Source organism: Talpa occidentalis, unplaced genomic scaffold (assembly GCF_014898055.3).
Source record: "Talpa occidentalis isolate TD23 unplaced genomic scaffold, MPIMG_talOcc4v2.1 talOcc4.8, whole genome shotgun sequence".
NCBI lineage: Eukaryota > Metazoa > Chordata > Mammalia > Eulipotyphla > Talpidae > Talpa > Talpa occidentalis.
The window spans coordinates 92,743,730-92,765,745 of record NW_023605194.1 but is presented as its reverse complement, the minus strand read 5'-3'; the positions used below and the strand labels follow the sequence as shown (position 1 = coordinate 92,765,745).

At 40.5% G+C, this 22,016-nt stretch overlaps 1 protein-coding gene across 1 annotated transcript in view; it reads right to left on the bottom strand.

Annotated features, from left to right (window-relative positions):
• USH2A (usherin) overlaps positions 1-22,016 on the bottom strand; it is a 635,462-nt gene that overhangs the window by 71,437 nt on the left and 542,009 nt on the right. The window contains 1 exon segment of the mRNA XM_037497740.2: positions 13,244-13,598. Coding sequence (XP_037353637.1) covers positions 13,244-13,598 — 355 coding nt within the window.

The following is a 22,016-nucleotide window of genomic DNA, read 5'->3' as shown; positions in this document are numbered from 1 at the left end:
TGCTGGCAGGGCACAGCAGAGAATTAGAAAGAAGCCTGGGACAGGGCTTTTCTCTCTGGAAAACTTCCAGAGGGGACCACGCTCTTGACATTACCGGGATAAAGAAGAGACTTTGCAAAGCACTTTCTCTTTCCATACCAGTTCTTTGTATGCTGGGCTCCTGCCATTATGTTTATGTAATTCTGACAGTGTTCTTAATGACACACTAACAGATTGTAAAACACGCTGCTGGCATTTACTTGTTTTTTATATTTTTAAAACAATGTCCTTCATGTAACAGTAGTTAAGCGCGGCAGAAGGACATCATTAGAGCTATGGTTAAACTGTAATTTACACCATTAGGAAGGCAGGAGCAATTTTTATTGCCTGGCAATTTTCTTGCTGAAATATTTGGACCATATGGCTCAATTTGTGTAATAACCTTAATTTCTGCACCCTTCAGGTCTGCCTTCGTCTCCCACGGAATGGTAAAATGCGGTTTAGCAGAAAAGGCAACTGTCTATACTTAGAGAGTTGAGATTAATAACATGTCACGTCCTGTTTTTGGTGAAGGAATTCGAACAGCAGCCAGATGGTATCTCTACAAATAACTGTCAGGGGTCTTGATCTAATCAATACAATGTATTAATACATCTCCCTTCGATGTTTCTCCAGGGGCCGGCGCAGAACATCTGGAAAGAGTGGGGGGGCCCGCCAAGTAGAAAGCCGATTCTTTTCAGAATCAAACTGAGCCCAATTAATTTTTCATGTATCCTTGATAACTGTTTCATAATGAGCTATGCGTCTTGACGGATTTGGGGTTGGCAGAGCCGGCTGCCCTGCTTTCTATCCCCATTCAGTCCACTTATAGAAACCAACCCATTAATCAAACTATCTGGCATAAAACCTGAATCTCAGCTCAGCAAGAGATCAATAACCATCCTAAAAAAACACAGAACCAGCCACTAATGGGCACAGGTATCCAGCCATGACACTGGTAATTGCTTTAGCAAAAATAAAACTCTGTATCATAATCACCCAATAGGAATTTATAGGATAAAATTCATTACTTGTGTCTTGTCAAAAAAGTAACATTTACATCTGTTAAAAATCTACTGTCATTTTACTATCTAGACATTATCTTTTAGAAGTAGTTAAGACACTTTTTCTGAATGGATTAAAACTGTTTTTGTAAGGTGAATATTTAATAATCCAAGTATCATAAAAAATGTTTGAAAATGAGTTATTACACTTATTTTAAATTCAGAGTACCTGAGGGGCTCCTTAAAATAATCTTTAGCCCAACTGTATATGACAAGGTGAGCCTGCTGTGCTAACTCTGAGGCAATGTCAGGCTGGTCAGATGTCTTCCCTCTTTGGTTGGCTTAGTGGCAAGATCTACAATTCCAGTCATAAATTCTTATCACTTTCCCAATGGTTTCAGCTCAAACCCTTACTGTTGTGCCAAATTCAAACCAGTCATTTCACTTTTCAGTTAGCAAATCTTCTGGCTTGGCAGGAATTTCTACACTCGGTTCCCTGGAAGAGAGACCCAATGACTTTGTCTAGGGAGAGAAATTCAAAGCAGAGATGGCAAGATGGCGGACACCCAGGAACTACCTGGTAAAGCATCCCTTACTGGTTCTCAGACAACAGGTGGAAACCTGTTTTGCCCATATGAGAGTCTGAGATGTCGATTAGGAAAAACTCCCTGAAAGCATTGCCATAAAGATAGTCATTCATTGGCTGATCATCAGATCAAATCCTGCCAAGATGACAGAAAGGTGTAAGGGATCATCCAGAAACTGGGAGGTGATGTCATATTCATCTTTTCTGACAGCATGACTAAGAATCATGATGCCATGTTTGTTCAATCAATGGTCTTTGGGTTTGTGAGATGTGTGCTGGGTTTGGAATCAGGACATGAGTTAGGGTCTGCCGAGGTCTTTTAAGTATTTATGAGTATAATCAATGCCTGTCCGTGGCCAAAGCATTACTTGTATTGTAATTCGTCTCTTTCTTTATTTGTTCTCCAAAACCCTGAGTACCAGAGAGAAGGCACTATTTCTTCTTTCTTGGTATCTGTTATAGCTTTGGGGCACAATAGATTCTCAAAAGAGATTAGGGTGAACGGTTGATTAATGAAAGAGCCCCACACCACACTAGACTTCATGCGTCTTGGTCTCCACTGCAAATAATTCGCAACTTTCATATATGCAGGAAATTTTAGAGAAGTGAGGGACTGGGTTTTAGCTTTTATTTTGTTTGCTGATGTCTAGTGTGGATAAGCAGAAAATGCCCTGATACGCAGGAAATGTGTGTGGGTGGGTGAAGTCATTAGCATCAGGCAAGGATGCTCTCTAAACAACTGAATGACATGACTAAATAAAATTTGAAATTTGGGATCTACAAGGCATGGCATCCAAAAATTTTCAATCGGTGTGACCCCATTCCCAAAATATTTAATTTATCCAAATTTAAACCTCTGTCACAAGACAGAAGATAGCTGCTATTCTGGGACTCCCAGCTCATCGACATGATCAACTACACAGGCAGTTCCAGCTTAGTAACTCACAGCTACTAAACCAACAAGATGTTTCACCTTAAAAATCACATCAGGATAAAAAGATACATTTGCAAACCCATCACATATGTGTTCACAGGTGGTAGGTGTGGGTCACTGCATTTGGATTAAAAAGCAAATGTCTCTCTCTACATGAGAGGTCAGTAGCTGGTATAAGGCAAAATCTTTTCACTGTTCAGCATAATTAAAATATTCCAACAGTGGTTTCAGTAATTTAAAAATCACAGTATTGTTGTAATATTTTTCTAGGCTTCAGGAGCTCACAATTGTTTGGCCCAATCAAATCTGGGAGCACTAGAGAAGTTATCACCCATCAAGGTAATTACTTTCAAGTTGAAATAATTACTCTATCAATGTTAATGGTCTTTCAACTTCAATAAAGCACTCACCTGCCGATAATCACAGCTAACCTCTTGCTCTAATGCAATTCCCTCTCTATTTAGTAGGTTATATTACAGCCGTTACAGTGGTCACTTGTCCTGAACAGCTGCTGAATTTCACTTTGATCGGCTGTGAACCATAAAAAAATTGGTCATCTGTGTATGATTTCCCCCTCACCCATAAGCCCTTGCAGAGCCAAGGATCTGATCTCCTGGATGCCATAGGGCACTTCAGGGGCAGCCATCTTGTCTCCAGCACTGGTCACTTTCCACTTGTGACAAGAGCACAGTAGTTCAATTAACTTCTGCCCTTCACTGCCATTTACAGCTTGCTGTCTCTGCTAAATGGCATATATTCTGAATTTATGGCCTGGGCCTGTTAACATGTGGATGCGTTCACTTTAACATTCATAGACATTTTAACAGGGCTCTGTTGGATTCTTGGGTGTCTTTATAATTCAGTTAAAGGCCAGAAAATAACAACCTACCCGAGTTAAAGGGCATGTAGTCTCCCCACAATTGTCCCTCATAGACAGCGAGTCTGCTCATTGGCATAGGTGAAGTAGGTGGATGCCCATTTTGCAGAATCTGTCTCATCTGGTGTAAGGGGCAGGACAGGGCACAAGGCAGGTTTTCTGATCCCATGCAGACCGGGTAAAGGAGGAGTCAGAGTCCTCAGTAGTTTTGCAGGTTTTTTATTTGGGGTTCACCAGGCATATGGCAGGCAGGGGTGCTGGCTGGGGGCTGGGAGGCTGGCAGGCCTCCCAGCCCCCAGCAAGTCCTCACTCTATCTGGGCTCTCTAGCGTTCGTTCTGCTGCTTCTCGGCTTCGGCTTCGGCTGCGGCGGCTGTTGCTGCTGGTGCTGGTGCTGCTGGCGTCCCCCCCGTGACGCCGCCCTTAAAAGCACAGTCTTAGCTCAGCTGAATCCCATCTACCTATGCCCACACCCTACTCCAGGTGCCCGCCATCAGGCATGCATTCAGGACAAGGATCCATCATCTATCCTGATGGCGGAAGGGCAGAAAAGCCTGATATTTTCTTTACCCTACAGTCCACCCCCTCAGGGTTTTCTGCCATACAGTCTATACATACATATACAATTTTCTAAGCAAACAAACAATGCAGCCATGGCCCACAAAAGCAAATACATCAAATATAACAAAATACAATATAACAAAATACAACAGAACACAAATAAGTCCAGGCAGGGCACCAACCAAGTGCAAAAGACAATTATTGGTACCAGCAGATGAGCCACCAAATCTGCTGCCGAAGGCACTGCTCATACGAGGGAGGGGAATCACTCACACCATCTACTATATCACACCAGGAGCCGTCAGGCTTCCTGGCCTTCTCTGGCTGTAGTCTAGGCTACAAGGCACACACAGCATCCACCCCCAGGATGCACTAGCTCTGGGATTGGCAATTTTATTCTGTTGGGGGTAATCGCCAACCCTCAGGGTTTCTGTCTGCAGTCGCTCCAACATTCAGCCTTCACGGCCACCCATGCGACTCGCAGACCCCTGCATTCAGGCCAACCCACTGCACAATCACATGGGTCGGGGATCCAAACTCTGCATTCGGCTTGGGCTCCACCCCAAGCCACGTTCCCCACCCGTCCCCCAAGGACGGGCTCCTCAGCTCCTCACCCTCACTCAAGAATGAGCAGGGCATCACCCATAGGTGATTTTACGAGACTCACAGGGCTTCAGCATACCCAGGCTGCTTAACAGCCGCTTAGGGCTTCTCAACTTAGCATCAGTACCAGCTTTTGCCACCTTAGTTGGCTTTTCTCCTCCACCTGGCCACTGGGCATACACAGGCTGCTTTTGGCCATCTAGGCCCACTGGCCACCCCCAGATTCTCAAAAAATAAACATAACCTGCTAAGGTCCTTCGCCTTCTGGCGAGATTGTCAGTCCAAAATCATCAGTTCATCAGTCTATCAGTCCATTGGCCTCTCCCTGCTTCAGCAATGGCCTGCTGCCTCAGGGGTCATTGGCTGGTCCTTTCCGGTGTCGTTGGCTGGTCCTATCCGGTGTCGTTGGCTGGTCCTCTCGGGCGTCTCCTTCACGCCAGGTCTCATCCTGTAGCTCGTGGACGTATCCATCTTCTATACCGCCATGGTGCCTCCAGCGTCGTCACAGGCAAAGTCTGTTCTCCTTAGTCCCTCCAGGTCTTCGGAGGGCTCCAATACCCGTCTGCATGGATCTTGCCGACATACGCCAATTGTAAGGGGCAGGACAGGGCACAAGGCAGGTTTTCTGATCCCATGCAGACCGGGTAAAGGAGGAGTCAGAGTCCTCAGTAGTTTTGCAGGTTTTTTATTTGGGGTTCACCAGGCATATGGCAGGCAGGGGTGCTGGCTGGGGGCTGGGAGGCTGGCAGGCCTCCCAGCCCCCAGCAAGTCCTCACTCTATCTGGGCTCTCTAGCGTTCGTTCTGCTGCTTCTCGGCTTCGGCTTCGGCTGCGGCGGCTGTTGCTGCTGGTGCTGGTGCTGCTGGCGTCCCCCCCGTGACGCCGCCCTTAAAAGCACAGTCTTAGCTCAGCTGAATCCCATCTACCTATGCCCACACCCTACTCCAGGTGCCCGCCATCAGGCATGCATTCAGGACAAGGATCCATCATCTATCCTGATGGCGGAAGGGCAGAAAAGCCTGATATTTTCTTTACCCTACATCTGGGAAGTGTGTGTGTGAGTTACCAAAAGTCCTCAGGGTTAGATGCTATGTCTGCATATTTAGGGGAATGGGTGGGGCCCTGTGAATATCATGGCAGGGAAATCGAGGTGCTTATCATGTGGAAATTGCCTGTGGACGGCTCTTAGAGCTACAGACGGAGATGGCATGGTAGCTAACCCTCAGGGAGAAAAATAAAGCAGACTCTTGCTCCAGGTGATTTAGAAAGGAAATAAAATCTAACTGATACTTGAGAAATTACCTAGAAATTAACAGGGTAGTATCTGGAACCATTTACTTTGAAAGCTCAGAATTTGTCACAAGGCAAGGAATGCTTAAAATCTACAAAACGTAAGATTTTTTCATTCATGACCAAATGCGTACAGTTGCCTAGTACCAACACAAACTTTGTCTACATTGGCTCATTTCTATAAGCCTATGTCACTTCTAATAGTATCACTTCCAAAGTTTTATAGATTAATTATTTTTTCATTTATAGTTTCAAAAATGCATGCATTTGTTTATTTAGCTCTTTCAACTGTCATGTGAGACAAAGAACATTTAGCTCGGACTTGGTGGTTTAAAAGGAGGACAGATGCATCTCAAGTGTGAGAACATGATTATTTGAGGAGGGAACAAGACAAGTGAAGAGCCTAATGTGATCTCCAAGCAGCAGGATTCAAGACGGGCTTTCAAAGAAGAGTCGGCAGGACTTAGTGAAGAATTGGATAAGCAAATAAGGAAGGAAGAGGAATCTGGCTGGAGCAATCTGAAAGATAATGGGATCACTTAGTTGTGTATCAGGATGTCAGAGGGATAGCAAATATAGCTTAGAGAGAAAGGCAGTAAGTAAGAATATGCCCAACACCACCTGCAGAACTTAAAGAATCAGCCTTACACCATCAAGCCCATCTTCCTCTGAAGGCTGACACAGGACACAACGTATGTAAGAGCAGATGCAGGTGCATGAAAAGCAAGTTAAAGCAGATGCAGGTGCATGAAAAGCAAGTTAAAGAAGGGGATTCAGTAGAGAAGCTCCTCTAGTTACCTCCTTACTACTTGGAGGAGGGAAATCAACAAAGAGAATTAAAAAAGGAGGAAAACAAATATGACCCCGCCCCACTCGAGACCCCTCAATTCAAGACAGGTTTAGAATGGCTTAAGAAGAAATAAACACCTGAAATCAGTCCTGATTACCAAAATTACTGGCCCTTATCACTGAAGGTGATTGGAGGTTACTGATGAGTGAGCCAGAGAGTCCTGATGAAGCCTATCGCAGTGAAGTGGAGAAAAATAAAGTTCTTTCAAGACATAGTTACACGAAGCTTAAGAAGATGTATGTTTTTCAGCCCCAATAACATTGAGCAAACAGTAGATCTCCAAGATATATATGTAATTGGTAGGCTATCCTAGAAAAAGGGGGAAGAGGAACATAAGACCTAAATAAAAAGTTTATGTCAAATCCAATACATCAATATAGCAAAAAGAAAAAAAAAAAGGCCACACCACCAAGTAGTCATTGTTTTGGGGCATTTCCCACCCATTGTTTGTATCTTTTTATAAGAGAACATATGATACATTTTATAAAGTGTGAAATATCTCAGCTTATAGAATTAATTCAGAAAGTATGGTAACTATTTTATTACTTATTTATTGTTTCCAAAATTTATTCTTCATTTTGGGAAGAGAATCACCAACAGAGTCCTTCTAAATAGCTGGATCTCTCAGAGTGTTTCTGTGGTTTAATGTATGGATCTGGGAAGGAAAGGCTAAGCACCATCCAACTGTCAGAAGTGGTACTAATTTAAGATTCCATGTCAAGAGAAATAATATTTACATTATACCAAGTCAAAATGAAAATGGGATTAAACACAAAGTCATCAGTTTGCTTACAAACCCTCCATAATATGGCAATTATGAAGTATTTCTTTGTCTTTTTTTGCTGCACATCTACTTAATGGTAAAGAGATGAGGCAAACACAGGAGGACATTTTGAATACCTCCCTCTCGACATTGCACAAGGGGGTTTGGCAACTCTCATCTAGAAGCTAGAGACTGTAATTCTGGATATTACCTCCAGATGGGCAACCAACTTTCAGTGACCCATTTAATGTGCTTGCCCCGCTGCACTGTGTGTGGAGTCTACACACAGAGCAAAGGCCATCTCTCTCCCAGCACGCTGGGCAAATGTCTGAGCTGGGCTTGAGCTTGAGTGGGGTAAGCAGAGGTCCATAGAGAGCACAGGCTAGCAGGTAAACCACCTTCACCTTTAAATCCCAAGTTAGTTCTGCCAGTGTGAAGGCAGGTGCCAGTGAGAAACAGCAAACAAATGGGAACAGTGGCAGCAGCACCGCCAAGCTCGCCAGGAGTGTTCCCTGTAAACACCACCACGGAACTCTCTCGTGCCAAGCCAGGCTAAATACAGTTTCTCTCCTGACACTGTGCAATTCATCACAGAGCTAATTGGGAAGAGAGTTTCAGGAGTTCAACTAAAGCTTGTTTTCAGGACTGGGTGGCACTAGTCTAAAGAGACCTTCAGAAACTCTCTCTTCTCTTAGAATGATCTATTTAGCCCAAAGGGAGCTGAAACTTTTCTTGAGGTTGGGGGAGAAGCTGATGATACAGAAAAATACACACACTTTCCATTTCTCCTCTCCTGCTGCCTTTGCTGCTGCTGCTGCTGCTGCTCCTGCCAACACATATGCTCTCCACCCCCATGAAGGCCCCCACTGCCAGTTCTCCATCCACTGCCACCTCCGCGAGGCGCATGCCTCCACTGCACCTGCTTTCTGTGGCTCTCCCATCGACGTCCACCTGTCTATAGACCACCCCGGGGAACCTCGGGACAAGCTAATGATGGCACCACATTCTGGGCGACTTAGCAGTGGACCCCCAGCAGAGCTGGCATCCCAGGAAACCAGAGACTAAAGGAAGGGAATGGGCTAGTCCTCTTGCAGGACTGTGTATTGAGCTGTCCCAGCCCTCGTGAGGATGGAATCTGTGCTTCCCTAATGGCTCACGTGGATCCTTGGCACTGGGCAATTTTGGCCAAAGCTGTCAAAGAAACAAAAAATCAAAACATTTCCTAGGGCAAGGGAGAAAGAGAAGGTGACAGTGAAGGTGTGCGACTGGTGCAGGAGTCAGAAACATAGTAAGTGGAGTCAGGAAGACCCTAGAGAGAGATTTAAAAGGGACTGGTCAAGATGTGAGCTCAGAAGGCAGAAGCGAAGAAATCTAGAAATCTGAAATGCTCAGCAGTGGCACCATCTGTGCCTCTAATGTGATTACTTCTCTTCCCACAGACTCTGCTCTGCTGAAGGCGTGTGGCAAACATCACCATAGAGTCGATGCAGGATCGACCATTGACATATTGAATATAGTGCTCAATGTCTATTTGCCAACTTGGATTGAATCGTCAATAATCTGTTCTCGACCCTGAGGCCCCGTGTGCTAGTAGCAGCTGTGCTGTGCTGAACAGGAGAAGGACTGGAGGTGCAGGAGGAGGACGGACTAGGATAAAAGCCACATGCCCCTCTGATGTCCAGCAATTGGAATAACATGGTAGAAACTCCTTCTTTAGGCATCTTTTATTATTTTTAAAAAGATTGAGCGCATTTTGCAGGCATGTAGATACGGATGAAATGCACCTTCTTCCAAAGGTGTTAGTCCATAGTCACAGTGGCCCATTGCCTGGAAACTTGGCCTTGTGGCCAAAATGTCTGAACACCAGCCGAGACTGCACTGAGATGTCCACTAGCTTCAAACTCAAATGGGATCTTTGCCAATGAGACAAATGAAGTTTCCTCTTGGAAATCCCAGGGCAAGATTAAGATATTCGGGAGCCACTTGGACAGACAACCATACACACACAGACACATACACATTCAAAAACAGGAATCAGAAATATTACTGCCTATTTTCTGTAGCACTGCAAGGACTAATCTTTTTTTAAAGATTTATTTATTTATGCGTACAAGAACTGGGATGTAAGCCAGAGGTGTGAGGCATGAGAGGATTCACCAGAGAGAGTGGGGAGCAGAAGAGGAGGACCTGCTGAAATACATTGCTGAGGGGAGCAGCAGGTAAGACAGGAGAGGTCTTCTGTGCATGTGGATTGCTCCCCGGCCAGGGATCGAACTCGTGCTGCAGTGGCTGTGGATAGCTTGACAGTGCTGTCTTTATCCCCTGTGCCACCAGGGAGGCCCTGCAAGGACTAATCTTTAGGAATGTGAAAGGCAGAGGCAATGCCAGCCTGTCAGAGAGAAGCTCTGCTGGGAAGGTCTCATGTACAAAGGGTGGGGAGCCTCCAGATTAGGGCTATAGGCTTTCTCCCTTCCAGTAACTTTTTAGTGTGATAAAAATAGAAGCTACCAGATTAAAGGAAGGACAGAATTCACGGGATACTTTAAGTCTTGTGTTGAAAAATAAAACCAGCAATGAAGGGATAACTTAAAGGGTATTCTACAAGGGAATTCCAATAGAATTGTTTTGGGAGATTAAGGGTTTAGGTTCAGACCCCAAAAGCCATATTTTAACAGATCAGAGGTTTAATTGTTGCAATACTGGAGTCTTCAATAAAATATATTTAAATGAAAATGTCTCCTTAAGAAAGCTCTTGTCAAAGGATTTTTCACTATTTCTACTTTATTTTTCAGTATTTTATGTTAAGGGTGGAAGTTAGATCATGATTAATAAGGATATGGTGAGAAGTAATACATATTAGCTAAAAAGATCTTGGGGATTACATATTAGCTAAAAAGATCTACACTTGAGAGCACTGCTGCTAATGCATATGAGGAAGGCTGTAGAGAATATGGAAGACCTTTGTGTAAAGTTGACTAAATGTCAAATAAAAAATAAAGTACCCATTCTTATGCAGATAGATATGAAAATTTCAATAGTATTATCATTTAATACTTAATTTACTTGTTGCTACTATTTTAGTCCTAGAGAAAAAAGAACATCAGCACAGTAGGAAAAGATGGTAAGCTATTCATTGAAAAAAAATTCCCCAAAGTTTCATTAAAATGTGTTTGCCCAGGGCCTCCCTGGTGGCACAGGTAGTTGAGCGACGTGCTGTGAAGCTGTTCACAGCCTCTGCAGTGCGGGTTTGATTCTGGCCGGCCGGCTGGCGAGAATCCCACATGGCACAGCAGACCTCTCCTGTCTCGCCCACTGCTCCCCTCAGCAGTGTATTTCATTGGTCTGCCTGTTCAGTTCCCCACTCTGTCTCTGGGGAATCATCTCACCCTCCCATGCATCTGGCCTGTACCCCAGCTTTTAAATAAATACAATAAATCTTTTTAAAAAATGTGTTTGGGGCCTCCCCTGGTGGCGCAGCAGTTGAACGCTGGGTAGCGAGGCTGCCTGCAGCCTCTGCAGCGCCAGTTCGATCCCTGGCCACCGGCGAGGGTCCCACAAAAAAAAAAAAAAAAGTGTTTGACCAGTATTATTTTGATATTAAAGAACTAGACATAAGACCTGAAACCATAAAATACATAGAAGGAAATATAGGTGAAACACTACATGATATGCACATCAAAGACATCTTTATAGGCACATCACCCAAAGCAGTGATAGTGAAGGCAAAGACAAACAGCTGGGACTACATCAAATTAAAGAGCTTCTTCACAGCAGAAGAAAAAATAACAAAAACAAAGAGAAACCCCACCGACTGGGAGAACATTTTTGCACACAACACTAATGATAAAGGACTGATCACAAAAGTCTACAAAGAGCTGATGAGACTCAACAAAAACAAAGAAAATAATCCAGTCAAGAAATGGGCAGAAGAGCTAAAAAGAAACTTCTCTGAAGAGGAAATGCAAATGGCCAGCAGGCATATGAAAAAATGTTCAACATCACTTGTAATCAGGGAAATGTAAATCAAAACTACCATGAGATACCATCTTACACCAGTGAGAATGGCACATATTAAAAAAACTAGCAACAACAAATGTTGGCGAGGGTGTGGAGAAAAAGGAACTCTCCTGCACTGTTGGTGGGAGTGCAAACTGGTCCAACCACTATGGAGAGCTGTGTGGAGATTTCTGGACCTACTAAACATAGAGCTTCCATAGGATCCAGCAATTCCACTCCTAGGTATTTACCCAAAGGACACAGAAACAGCAATTCCAAAGAGCACCTCACCCCTATGTTTATAGCAGCACTATTTACAATAGCTAAGCTTTGGAAACAACCCAAATGCCCAAAAATAGATGACTGGATCAAGAAGATGTTGTACATATACACCATGGAAATATTACTCAGCATTCAAAAAAGATAAACACATGCAATTTGCAGTAACATGGATGGCACTGGAAGGGATCATGCTCAGCGAAATAAGCCAGAAAGAAAAAGAAAAATATCAGATGGTCTCACTCATAGCAGGAATCTAGAAAACTTAAATAAAAGATCAGGAAAAAGAATAACTATAAGAAAGTGAAAATCAAAATCAACAAACAACTATGAACCAGAGACACTCTATGGGGGGTGGGGGTCAGGGAAAGGAGAGATTGGGGTCAAAATAAGGGAGTTGCAATTGTATAGGGAATATAAAAATAAAATTAAAATAAAAAAAAGTTAAACTCAATAAGACAGATCCCCTATAAACGGGCTAAGTTGGAAGCACAGAGACATGATGTGGTCTTTGAAAATAATGCTTTATGCTGTCTGTTCCTTTCTTCTTGTTTTGAGGGACTTTCACATTTAGTGAGATCTTGGCACATTTCAGTAATCCTGTGGATAAACTTGGTTTCACCTCCATGAGGGTTTCCTATTGCCTTTCCAGACCACTTTGAACATTTTGACCCCTGGTGCCACTCACTCTCTCTGGCAGTATGGTTTACAGCTGATTGGTGGTGGCATGTGGGATCTGAACCCCAGTGTGGGGGCTGTTTTAGGCCATCACCTACTACTTCTCCCATTGTTTTCCTATACTTACTTCTTACCTCTGTGATATTATGGAGAGAAAGTTCCCTGACACAAGGACAATCCTGGTTCTGTCTCTCCCATAGAGCAGCAGGTTCTTTCTGGAGACACCAGATGAACTGATTTGTGTTATGGATCAAAGGAGGTCAACCCAGAAAAGTCAGCACTAAGCTGTAGTGCATGTAACATCTAGATCCACATCTACTTCACACTTGTGTCTACATTTCCATCTACATACCTACATGTTTACCTACCTCTACAACTATGTATCTAAAAGATATATGTAGAAATTTAACTTTCTTCTTTTCCAAAGAGCCAATATGGTCACATTTATATTTATGTCTGTATCATTTATACCTATACATAGATATATGTCAAATTTTGTCTGAGATTCATCTCCATGAAATATAGAGGATTGCATTTAACATTCCCATTTACGGATTTGGAAATCTGGCAAAGACAGATTCAGTTACTTGAAGTTAAATAGCTAACTATGGTCTGCAAACCAGTCCCTAATATCTTTTGTACTCAATTCAGTATCTTACCCACCGAGTATATTGCATCTTTCCACACATGAAAGATTTTTATATATTTAAGCCCTAAGTGTTACCAAAGGGCAATTCAAAGTACAAAATGAATTTCAGCATATTAACCAGATAATCTAAATATCTGCTATCTTTTCTAAGTTCTTACCGTAACTGTGAAGGCACGCATAGGAGAGACATTGACTGTCGGGTCATCTAGTCTCTCCTGGTAGATTACATGGTACTGGGAGATGATGCCACTGGGAGATGTGGGCTCTGTCCAGTTAAGCAGGACTGAATGAGCACTGGTAGCCTGAGCCCAGGGTGCTGGCAGGTCCTGAGGTGGGGCTTCCAGAGTCCACGCTGATGACCACGTACTCTCCACCGAGCCCATGGAGTTGTGGGCTCTGACCCGATATTCATAGAGCATGAAAGGTCTCAGAGTATCTGTGGCATCGGTAAATTCAAGGACTCCTTCTGACCAGACAAACAAAAGGGACACCTCTTCCACACCAGCAGGACGTCTGAAAGGAAATCAGGAGGACAATCAGTGACAGATGCATACTTCAAAACCAGGATTTCAAATATTGTGTGAATTATATTTTAGAAAACTCTGTGACCAAATCAACTTTTCAACTGTCCCTTCCTGGCATCCAGATGAAGACCAGATGGATGAGGACGCCAGGGACCTGATTCACCATCATTTTGACTGATCATGACGATTGCATATACTTCATAGAAAACATGAAATAATTAACACAGTTAAAAGGGCCATTTTACCCAAAGCAATATATAGGTTCAATGCAAAGCTTATCAAAATTTCAATGGGAAAAATAAGTCAATGGAATTCTTCAAAGAAATATAGAAAGCATTACTGTAATTCATATGGAAACACAAAATATCCTGAATAACCCAATCAATGTCAACAACAAAAAAGAGGAATAGAGGTATCACACTTCCTGACTTTAAATTGCAAGGCTACAGTCATCAAAACAGTAAGGGATTGGAATGAAAATAGGCATGCAGACCAATGGAATAGAATTGAGAACCCAGAAATAAACCTACATTTATATGGATAAATAATCTGCAACAAGGGAGCCAAGAATATACAATGGAGAAAGAAAGTTCTCTTCAATAAATAGTGTTGGGAAAACTCAACAGCCATATACAGAAAACTGAACTAGACCACTGTCTCACACCATACACAAAAATTAACTCAAAATGGATTAAAGATTTAGATACAAGCTTGGAAACCACAAAAAAATGGAAGAAAACATAGGCAGAAAACTTTATGACACTGGCTTTAGTGATGTCTTTGGAGTCTTGTCTCTGATGGCAAGGAAAATAAAACCCAAAATAAACAAATGGGAGTACATCAAATTGAAAAGCTTCTGCACAGTGAAAAAAAAGAATTTGTATGAAAAGACATCCTAATAAATAGTAGAAGATATTTGTATATCATATATCTGACAAGGAGCTAATATCCAAGATCTACAAAAAACTCATATAACTCAATAAAATGAAGAACCCAATAAAGAGATGGTGGGAACAGCTAAATTGGCACTTCTCCAAAGCAAACACAGATGGCCTACAAGCACGTGGAAAAATTTTCAATATCACTTAATGTCAGGAAAACACAAAACGAAACTACAATGCAATGGCATCTTGCACTTGTGAGAATGGCCCATATTTAAAAAAAAAAAAAAAAAGACACAGAAACAACAAATGTTAGCAAGGGTGTGAAGAAAAAGTAACCCTCAAACACTGTTGGTAGGTAGTAAACTGGTCCAGCTTCTATGGAAAACAGTATGGAGGTTTCTCAAAACATTAAAAATAGATCTACCATATGACAGCTATTCTACTCCTGACCCTCCTTTAGCTCACTCTCCAGTTGAGAGGAGACTGACAAATAAATCAGTATTTTCCAGGCTGTTAGGAGTATTTAATTAACAGATGCCTTAGCTCCCAAAATATTCCTTATGCTGCCATATCAGGTTAACCATCAAAATGGAAAGAGTTATTAAGACAAAGTAAATGACAGTGCCTTTCACAAAAAGGAAGGATATTTAAAATCTCTGGCTTTGGGAATTTGAGGATTCCCAAGTTGATAAATCACTATGACCTAAGAGGGAGCAATGACAAGCTTCCCGCTGGATGTTGTAGAGGCTACGTGGAAAGCTGTCGGTGACCCACGACGACCATCGCCAGCCCACCTCATTACTCCTCGCCACCACGTGTGGGCCAGATTCTGCACTCAGGGAAGGTTTGCAGGGTTTGGCCTTTGTACTTGCTACAGAGACCAGGTACCAGGTGTGCCATTGGGAGGGATCCATTTTAATGAGGACCACGGGGCTTGCAGCCAAGGACGCCTCTCAGTGAGTTTTTTTTAAAAAGGTGTTTGCTAGGAACACACTAGAGCAAACAAACATATGCACTTTTACAGGGAAATAAAATCTTCTCTTTTGTCTGATTTCAACCTTTCTATGGCAATTCAATTAATTTTTATGAAATTCTCAAGAGTTTCCTCATTGAGGCATAGCCAGAGTTGTCATAAAACTGACATTCTTTAAAAGTTGCCTGAAAATGTCAATTTTAAAAACATACATTGTGGAAGTATTATGATTAAGTATTAAGAGATTGAGTATTATGTTAGCCTCAAGTTTATCTGCCAAAATTATTAAGGGATGCTGCCCGGCTAAGTATTTCTTGTCATTCTGGTGAGGTAAACATTCCATCCTTAGAGTTAAAAAATTGTATCTTTATGTCTGAGTAAACTCTGAACAGAAGATGGTGAGTAGATCCCAATTATTCCTAATTTATTTAAGATTTAGACTCGAACTCTTCATTTAACTGGAAGTGTTTCCTCCTGAATGGTCTGTGTTTAGGGAAATCACATTTTCAGTTCTTTGTGAATAGGCAAATGGTTATTCTATGCTTAAGCTCATTTGGGAAAGACTTCAATAATGTCCATTTCCAACCAGGGTTAATTTAATGTTGCTTAACATAAAGAAGAAAACAAAAAGGAAGTATTAAAAATCTAAGAACTATATATTTTAAAAGGCATTCACACTTAGTTTGTCTTAATGGAGTATAACCTTTTAAAGAATTCCCTTCACCTTCCCTCCCCCCAGCCAGCAATTCTCAGTGCTTATCTTCAAAAGCAATTAAAATAAAATCCTATCACCCAATGCATTCCTCATAACAATTTAGGATTATGAATCTGCCACTCTTACCTCATGAACAATATTAAGAATACTCCAAATTTAAAGAAATAGTCAGAAACTCTTGCAACTGCAGGAGATAGGTTGTAGCTTTGGGTCACCTAGTTAAATAATCTTGAGATAGTTTCCCTTTCATTTTGGAAACTGGAGTTAATAATCTTATAATGGCTAACATCTTCTAGAATTTTCCTAAGAATTAAGTCAAATAATGCATATGAAATTCACTGGGTAAAATGTAATAGATGATACAAGTGGGGTTAGCCTTGAGGTGGGTTCCAAAACTCAAGTACCAGCTGCAATGTGAAGGCTGCATTGGATGGGGAGAGACAGCAGGGAGTCAAAATGAGAGGTCATCTCAACAATCCATCTGAAAACAAATGTTCTTCCTGACCATACAGGAAATGGAAACAGGCAATTTACAAGATGCTGTGTGAAGGGTGAACCCAGGTCTACCTTTGGCAGAAGAGATGCCAAAGATGTAAAATTTTTAAAGTAATCCTTTTAAAATTTTTATGATTTGCTACATAACTCATCTGTGCTTGCCATTCTAGAGTGTCCTTCCATCCAGCATTTCTGTCTCCATTTTATATTCCAGTCATAAGCAAAGACTTGCCTAAATTTCCTGTGTATTCCATGATATCTCATACTTCTATGGTTTTGACATCTGTTTTTGTTTTTAATCCCATTTAATTATATTTTAAATTAAACACTATAATGCCTCACCCTTTTCCCCTTTTCTTTTCTCCTTTCTTTGGGCTAACTCAATTCACCTTTTAAAAATCTAATCCCGGGCCTCCCTGGTGGTGCAAGTGGTTAAGCATCGCACTATGAAGTTGTCCACAGCCTCTGCAGCACGAGTTCGCTCCCTGGCCAGCCAGGGATAGACCCACATGGCGAGGCTGACCTCTCCTGTCTTGCCCACTGCTCCCCTCAGCAGAGTATTTCAATCGATCTGCCTGTTCTGTTCCCTACTCTGTCTCTGGTGAATCCTTTCACCCCCCGCATCTCTGGCCTGTACCCCAGCTCTTGTATGCATAAATAAATAAATCTTTAAAAAAAATCTAACCCCAAATCACTTTCTCCAGAAAGATTTTCCCCTGATTCTCTCTCAAATAGAGTTATATCCATTTTTGTGCTATGATTCTTCTTTTGATACACTTGTCACACTATATTGTAACATAGTTTCATTTTTCTATTTCTCATAGTGATCTGTAAGTTCCCTGAAGGCAAAGACTATATTTTTAAAAAAGTATTTATTGAAGTACCATTTGTTTATAACATTACAAGGGTTTCAGCTGTACCGATTGTAACTTAACATCTGTATACTACATTATGATGCCATCAAAAGTCTAGTTTCCATCCTTTACCACACAATTGAACCCTTGATCCAGTTTACCCTTCCTCCCCATTTCCTCTCTGGTAACCATCATTTTGTTCTTATAATCTAAGCATTTGGTGCTTTTATTTATTTTTTTTATCTTCCACATGAGTGAAATTGTATGTTGTCTTTCTCCATCCGATTTACTTCCCTAGCAGAACACCCAGTAGGTCCATTCATGTTATGGAAAAATCGCATAATTTCATCAAGACTTTCTTATTATCAGTGTATTATTTATATACTCTATATTTTTAGTATCCACTGAAGCATGGCATCCTGCATTAAAAAATTATTAATTTTTGAAGCAATGACTAGATAACTAATTGATGGAAGAGTCCAAGATTACCTGGAATTTGGTTATCTACAAAAAATGCACCTTTTATTACGTTCTCACTGTCAGCTCTAAATGTACTTTCTATATTTGGCTGTAAAATAGTGGAGGGATGCTTGCAACTCACATTTCTGCTTTACTGGTGACTGTGTTGGGCTACACCAATAGGGGGGCACCAGAGGGAGTCAGAAAACTGAAATGAAAAAAAAACTGGCTCCTTCCTATTTGGTTGCTGATTATAAGAATATCTTTCCCTGCACAGAATCTTCACTTTGGAAATGCCAGGGCAGATATTTGAAGGAGGCCATTTTTCCAGCACTTGGGAAACCAGATTCATCTCATGTCTCTTCGCCATTCACCTGTGCTACCTGGCAGCTGCCCCCACATTAGATGTCTGGGTTCCATTATCATGGAGATTCCTATGAAGGGTCCTAGGCTTTAATAATTCTGTTTCTCTTTGTTCACGTAATCCTAAAATAGTTGCCTCCTTTATATTATCTTCTCATTTGCTTTTTATTCTTTCAGCTACTTAGTTAACAAATACATAACTAGATAATTATTTAAATTAAATTATTTGTCTTAAAATACCTGGTATCATTTACTTTCCTGATCAGACCTTGATTGTTACAGAAATGGATGATGATGTTCCCAGAAAGAGGAAAATAGGAAAGTCATAAAGAGGGAGGTGATAGATGAATTTATTAAGTCTTCATCACAATCATACACTGATTGTCAAAAGTAATTAGAAAATACAGATGTACAAAACCACAAGTACTTATAAGAATTACCCATAACCTATCTCTGGGAGATAAGCACTAAAATGTCACTTTCCAGACATTTTTCATACACATATAAATGTAATATATATATATATTTAAATGAAAAAAATATATATTTAAATAAAAACAGATTATAAACATACTGTCATGTAATCTGCTTCTCTTTTTATCACAGACCTTTTTCCTTTTCCTTAAATATTCTTCTATAACCTCCAGGTGTGTCTTCCTAATGCATGGTATGGGTGAGACACCTAGGAAAACTTTCTATTTTTTATCAAGCTTTATGTTTAACAGTAATTTTGCATACATTATTTCTTCTTAATCTTATAAAATTCTAGGAGGTCAATTACCTTCTATGTTTAAATTAACCTAACTTTTAGATAGAAATGGGAGCTCAGGTAACATAGAAGTTACTCAAGGTCAATAACTAGTAAGTGGTGAGACCCTGGACATGGAAGCCATGTCTTCTGACTACAGATGCCTTGTTCTGTGCTCACACAGTGCATCTCTATTTTTTTTTTTTTTAAATATTTCATTGAGGTAACATTGGTTTACAATATTGTTTGCGATTCAGAGATATAGGATCACACCCCTTCAAATATATTTTAACATACCACCCCCATGACCAAGGCACCATAGCCCTTCACCATAGTCCACTGGGTCTCCCCACCCCCACACTTTGCTCTTCACCCTCCAGCTCCCACTCTGGTAGTCTTAATTCCACAGTCAGATTTCTAGGGTTTGTTAATGGGTTGGTTTTGACTCACCCTTTGTTTTGTTTCTCTGAATTCCACATGTAAGTGAAATCATGTGACATTTGTCTTTCTCCTTCTGACTGTTTAACTTTGCATTATTTCCTTCAGTTCCATCTATGTTGTTGCAAATGGCAAGATTCAGTATTATACTATTTGGTATATAAACCACATCTTAATCCACCCATCAATCTACTTGGGTTGTTTCCATAAATTGGGTATTGTAAATAGTGCTACAATGAACATAGGAGTCATTTATCCCTTTGAATTAGTTTTTGCATTCTTCAGGTAAATACCTAGGAGCGGAACTGCTGAATCATATGTTAGATATATTTTTAATATTTTGAGAACCCTCTACATTATTTTCTATAAGAGCTTCTTTATTTTACCCTGAACTTGCAATGGCTCACTTTATCTCCAAATCAAAACCCCAGCCTCCTTACCTGTTATTTAAATCCATCATCAAGCTCAACTCCCCCTAAAAATAACAAAGCTCCAGTCAAATCTGACCATTACTTGAACCTATGGTTCCAATATTGGAAATTTTGCTTATTTTACTAATTTTATTCACCTGAGAGGTCCTTACTATCAGGATCTGCTTATTAAAATTCTATCTGCCACAAATTAGACAGAATAAAAGTTTTGAAATGAACCATACAACACATGGGAGTTTTGTGTAGGTGGCATTTCAAATCAAGGGCTTATAAAATAACATTGACACACTAGTTTTTTTAAGTGAACATCTGGATTGCCTGTCTCATTCCTTAAAGCAAAATCAAATTGATATTTATATTTAAAGAACAGAGCCATAAAAGTGCTATAAGAAATAACTGATACATTATTTTTAGTGTCATCACTAAAGAGAGAATTTTCTTAAAATACAAAGTACACAAACAAATTAACAGGAAACAACACAAAAGAAAATAGCCTAAGGAATTACATTATACTGTATTATAAACACAAAGAACAAATAAATATTTGAGATAAGTGAAGAACTCACTTATAATAATCAAAATTTTAACTAAAATAATTATATGCCTTTTAAAATTTGGACAGGCAAGGATTTTAAACATTGATAAGACCCAGTATTAATAGGTGTTTTCAGAATCAGAATTCTTATATGTCATTTTTGGAAGACAACTTAGAATATCTAAAAATTCACAAAAGTTTGATTCTCTATTTCTGGTACTAGGAATAATCCATATGCTAATTGTAAGAATTTTTTTGACAGATTGCTGTTATCTTGAAACTTGGCAATCCCCTATTTAACCACAAGTAGGGGAGAGCTTAAATAATGGGGGGCACACATCTATAAAATACAACAGCATGAGTCATTAAAATAAATGAAATATGTATCTCTAAATGCACAAAGAAAATGAAGAGCAGTATGAACAACAGGACTCATTCTATATAAAGAAAGCATCACATATATATAATAGCATATATTATGTATATAAATTAACAGTAGCTAATTTTATTGATGGAAATTCTATATGCTCCCTGGGTAAATCACAAAGAAGAGATAAATGACTTTTTTAAAATTATGTTCTGTTAAAACCTCTTTCTAGCAAATGTATTTCTAACATAGTTGTTAAATCTTAATTTTTTTAGCCCTAATGCCATCAACTTTGTGAATTGTCCCAAGATTACAAGAGATAGAATCAATCTCTTTTATGGTAAATATTTATATTTCTCATATTGTATAGCTCTTTTAGTTGGTTTGCTTAATTTGACTTATATCTCCTACTATAATGAATGTTATTGATAGTAGAGCTGATATTTCATGGTAGGTAAGAACACATGTCTGTCTGTCTATATGTCTCTGTCTCTCTCTCTCCAAGTTCATATCTATCTTTCCATACAAAACAAATTGCATAACTATCCCCTTGAGTCAATGCCCCCTTTTCTTAGTTTATTCAATCAGTTTGATTATTCATTTTAGAAAATTATGATTTGCAGTTCCGTGCCTGGGATACTCTTCCATATCATCCATCCTTTGAAGCTATCTCAGATTTTTATCCTTCAAAACTTTCTTGACACTTATAAAGCTTATAATTTCTTTTTTTTTTTAAGATTTTTATTTATTTATATAAGAACCAGGGTACAGGCCAGATGTTTGGGAGGGTGAGAGGATTCACCTGAGACAGAGCTGGGAACAGAACAGGCAGATTGATGAAATACACTGCTGAGGGGAGCAGCAGGAGAGACAAGAAAGGTCTGCCGCACCATGTGGGCATCTCATGGGCTGGCCAGGATCGAACCTGCACTGCAGAGGCCATGGATAGCCTCACAGTGTGGCGCTCAACCTCCTGTGCCACCAGGGGAGGCCCAGAAAGCTTATAATTTCTTTGTATTTTTACATCCCTTAGAGGATATTTGTGTATATTTGGTCTTTTATTACATATTCCCAAATCTTCTGAAATATATATTTAGATTAAAACCCAATACAAGGGCCCCCTGGTGGCCTAGGGGTTAAATTTC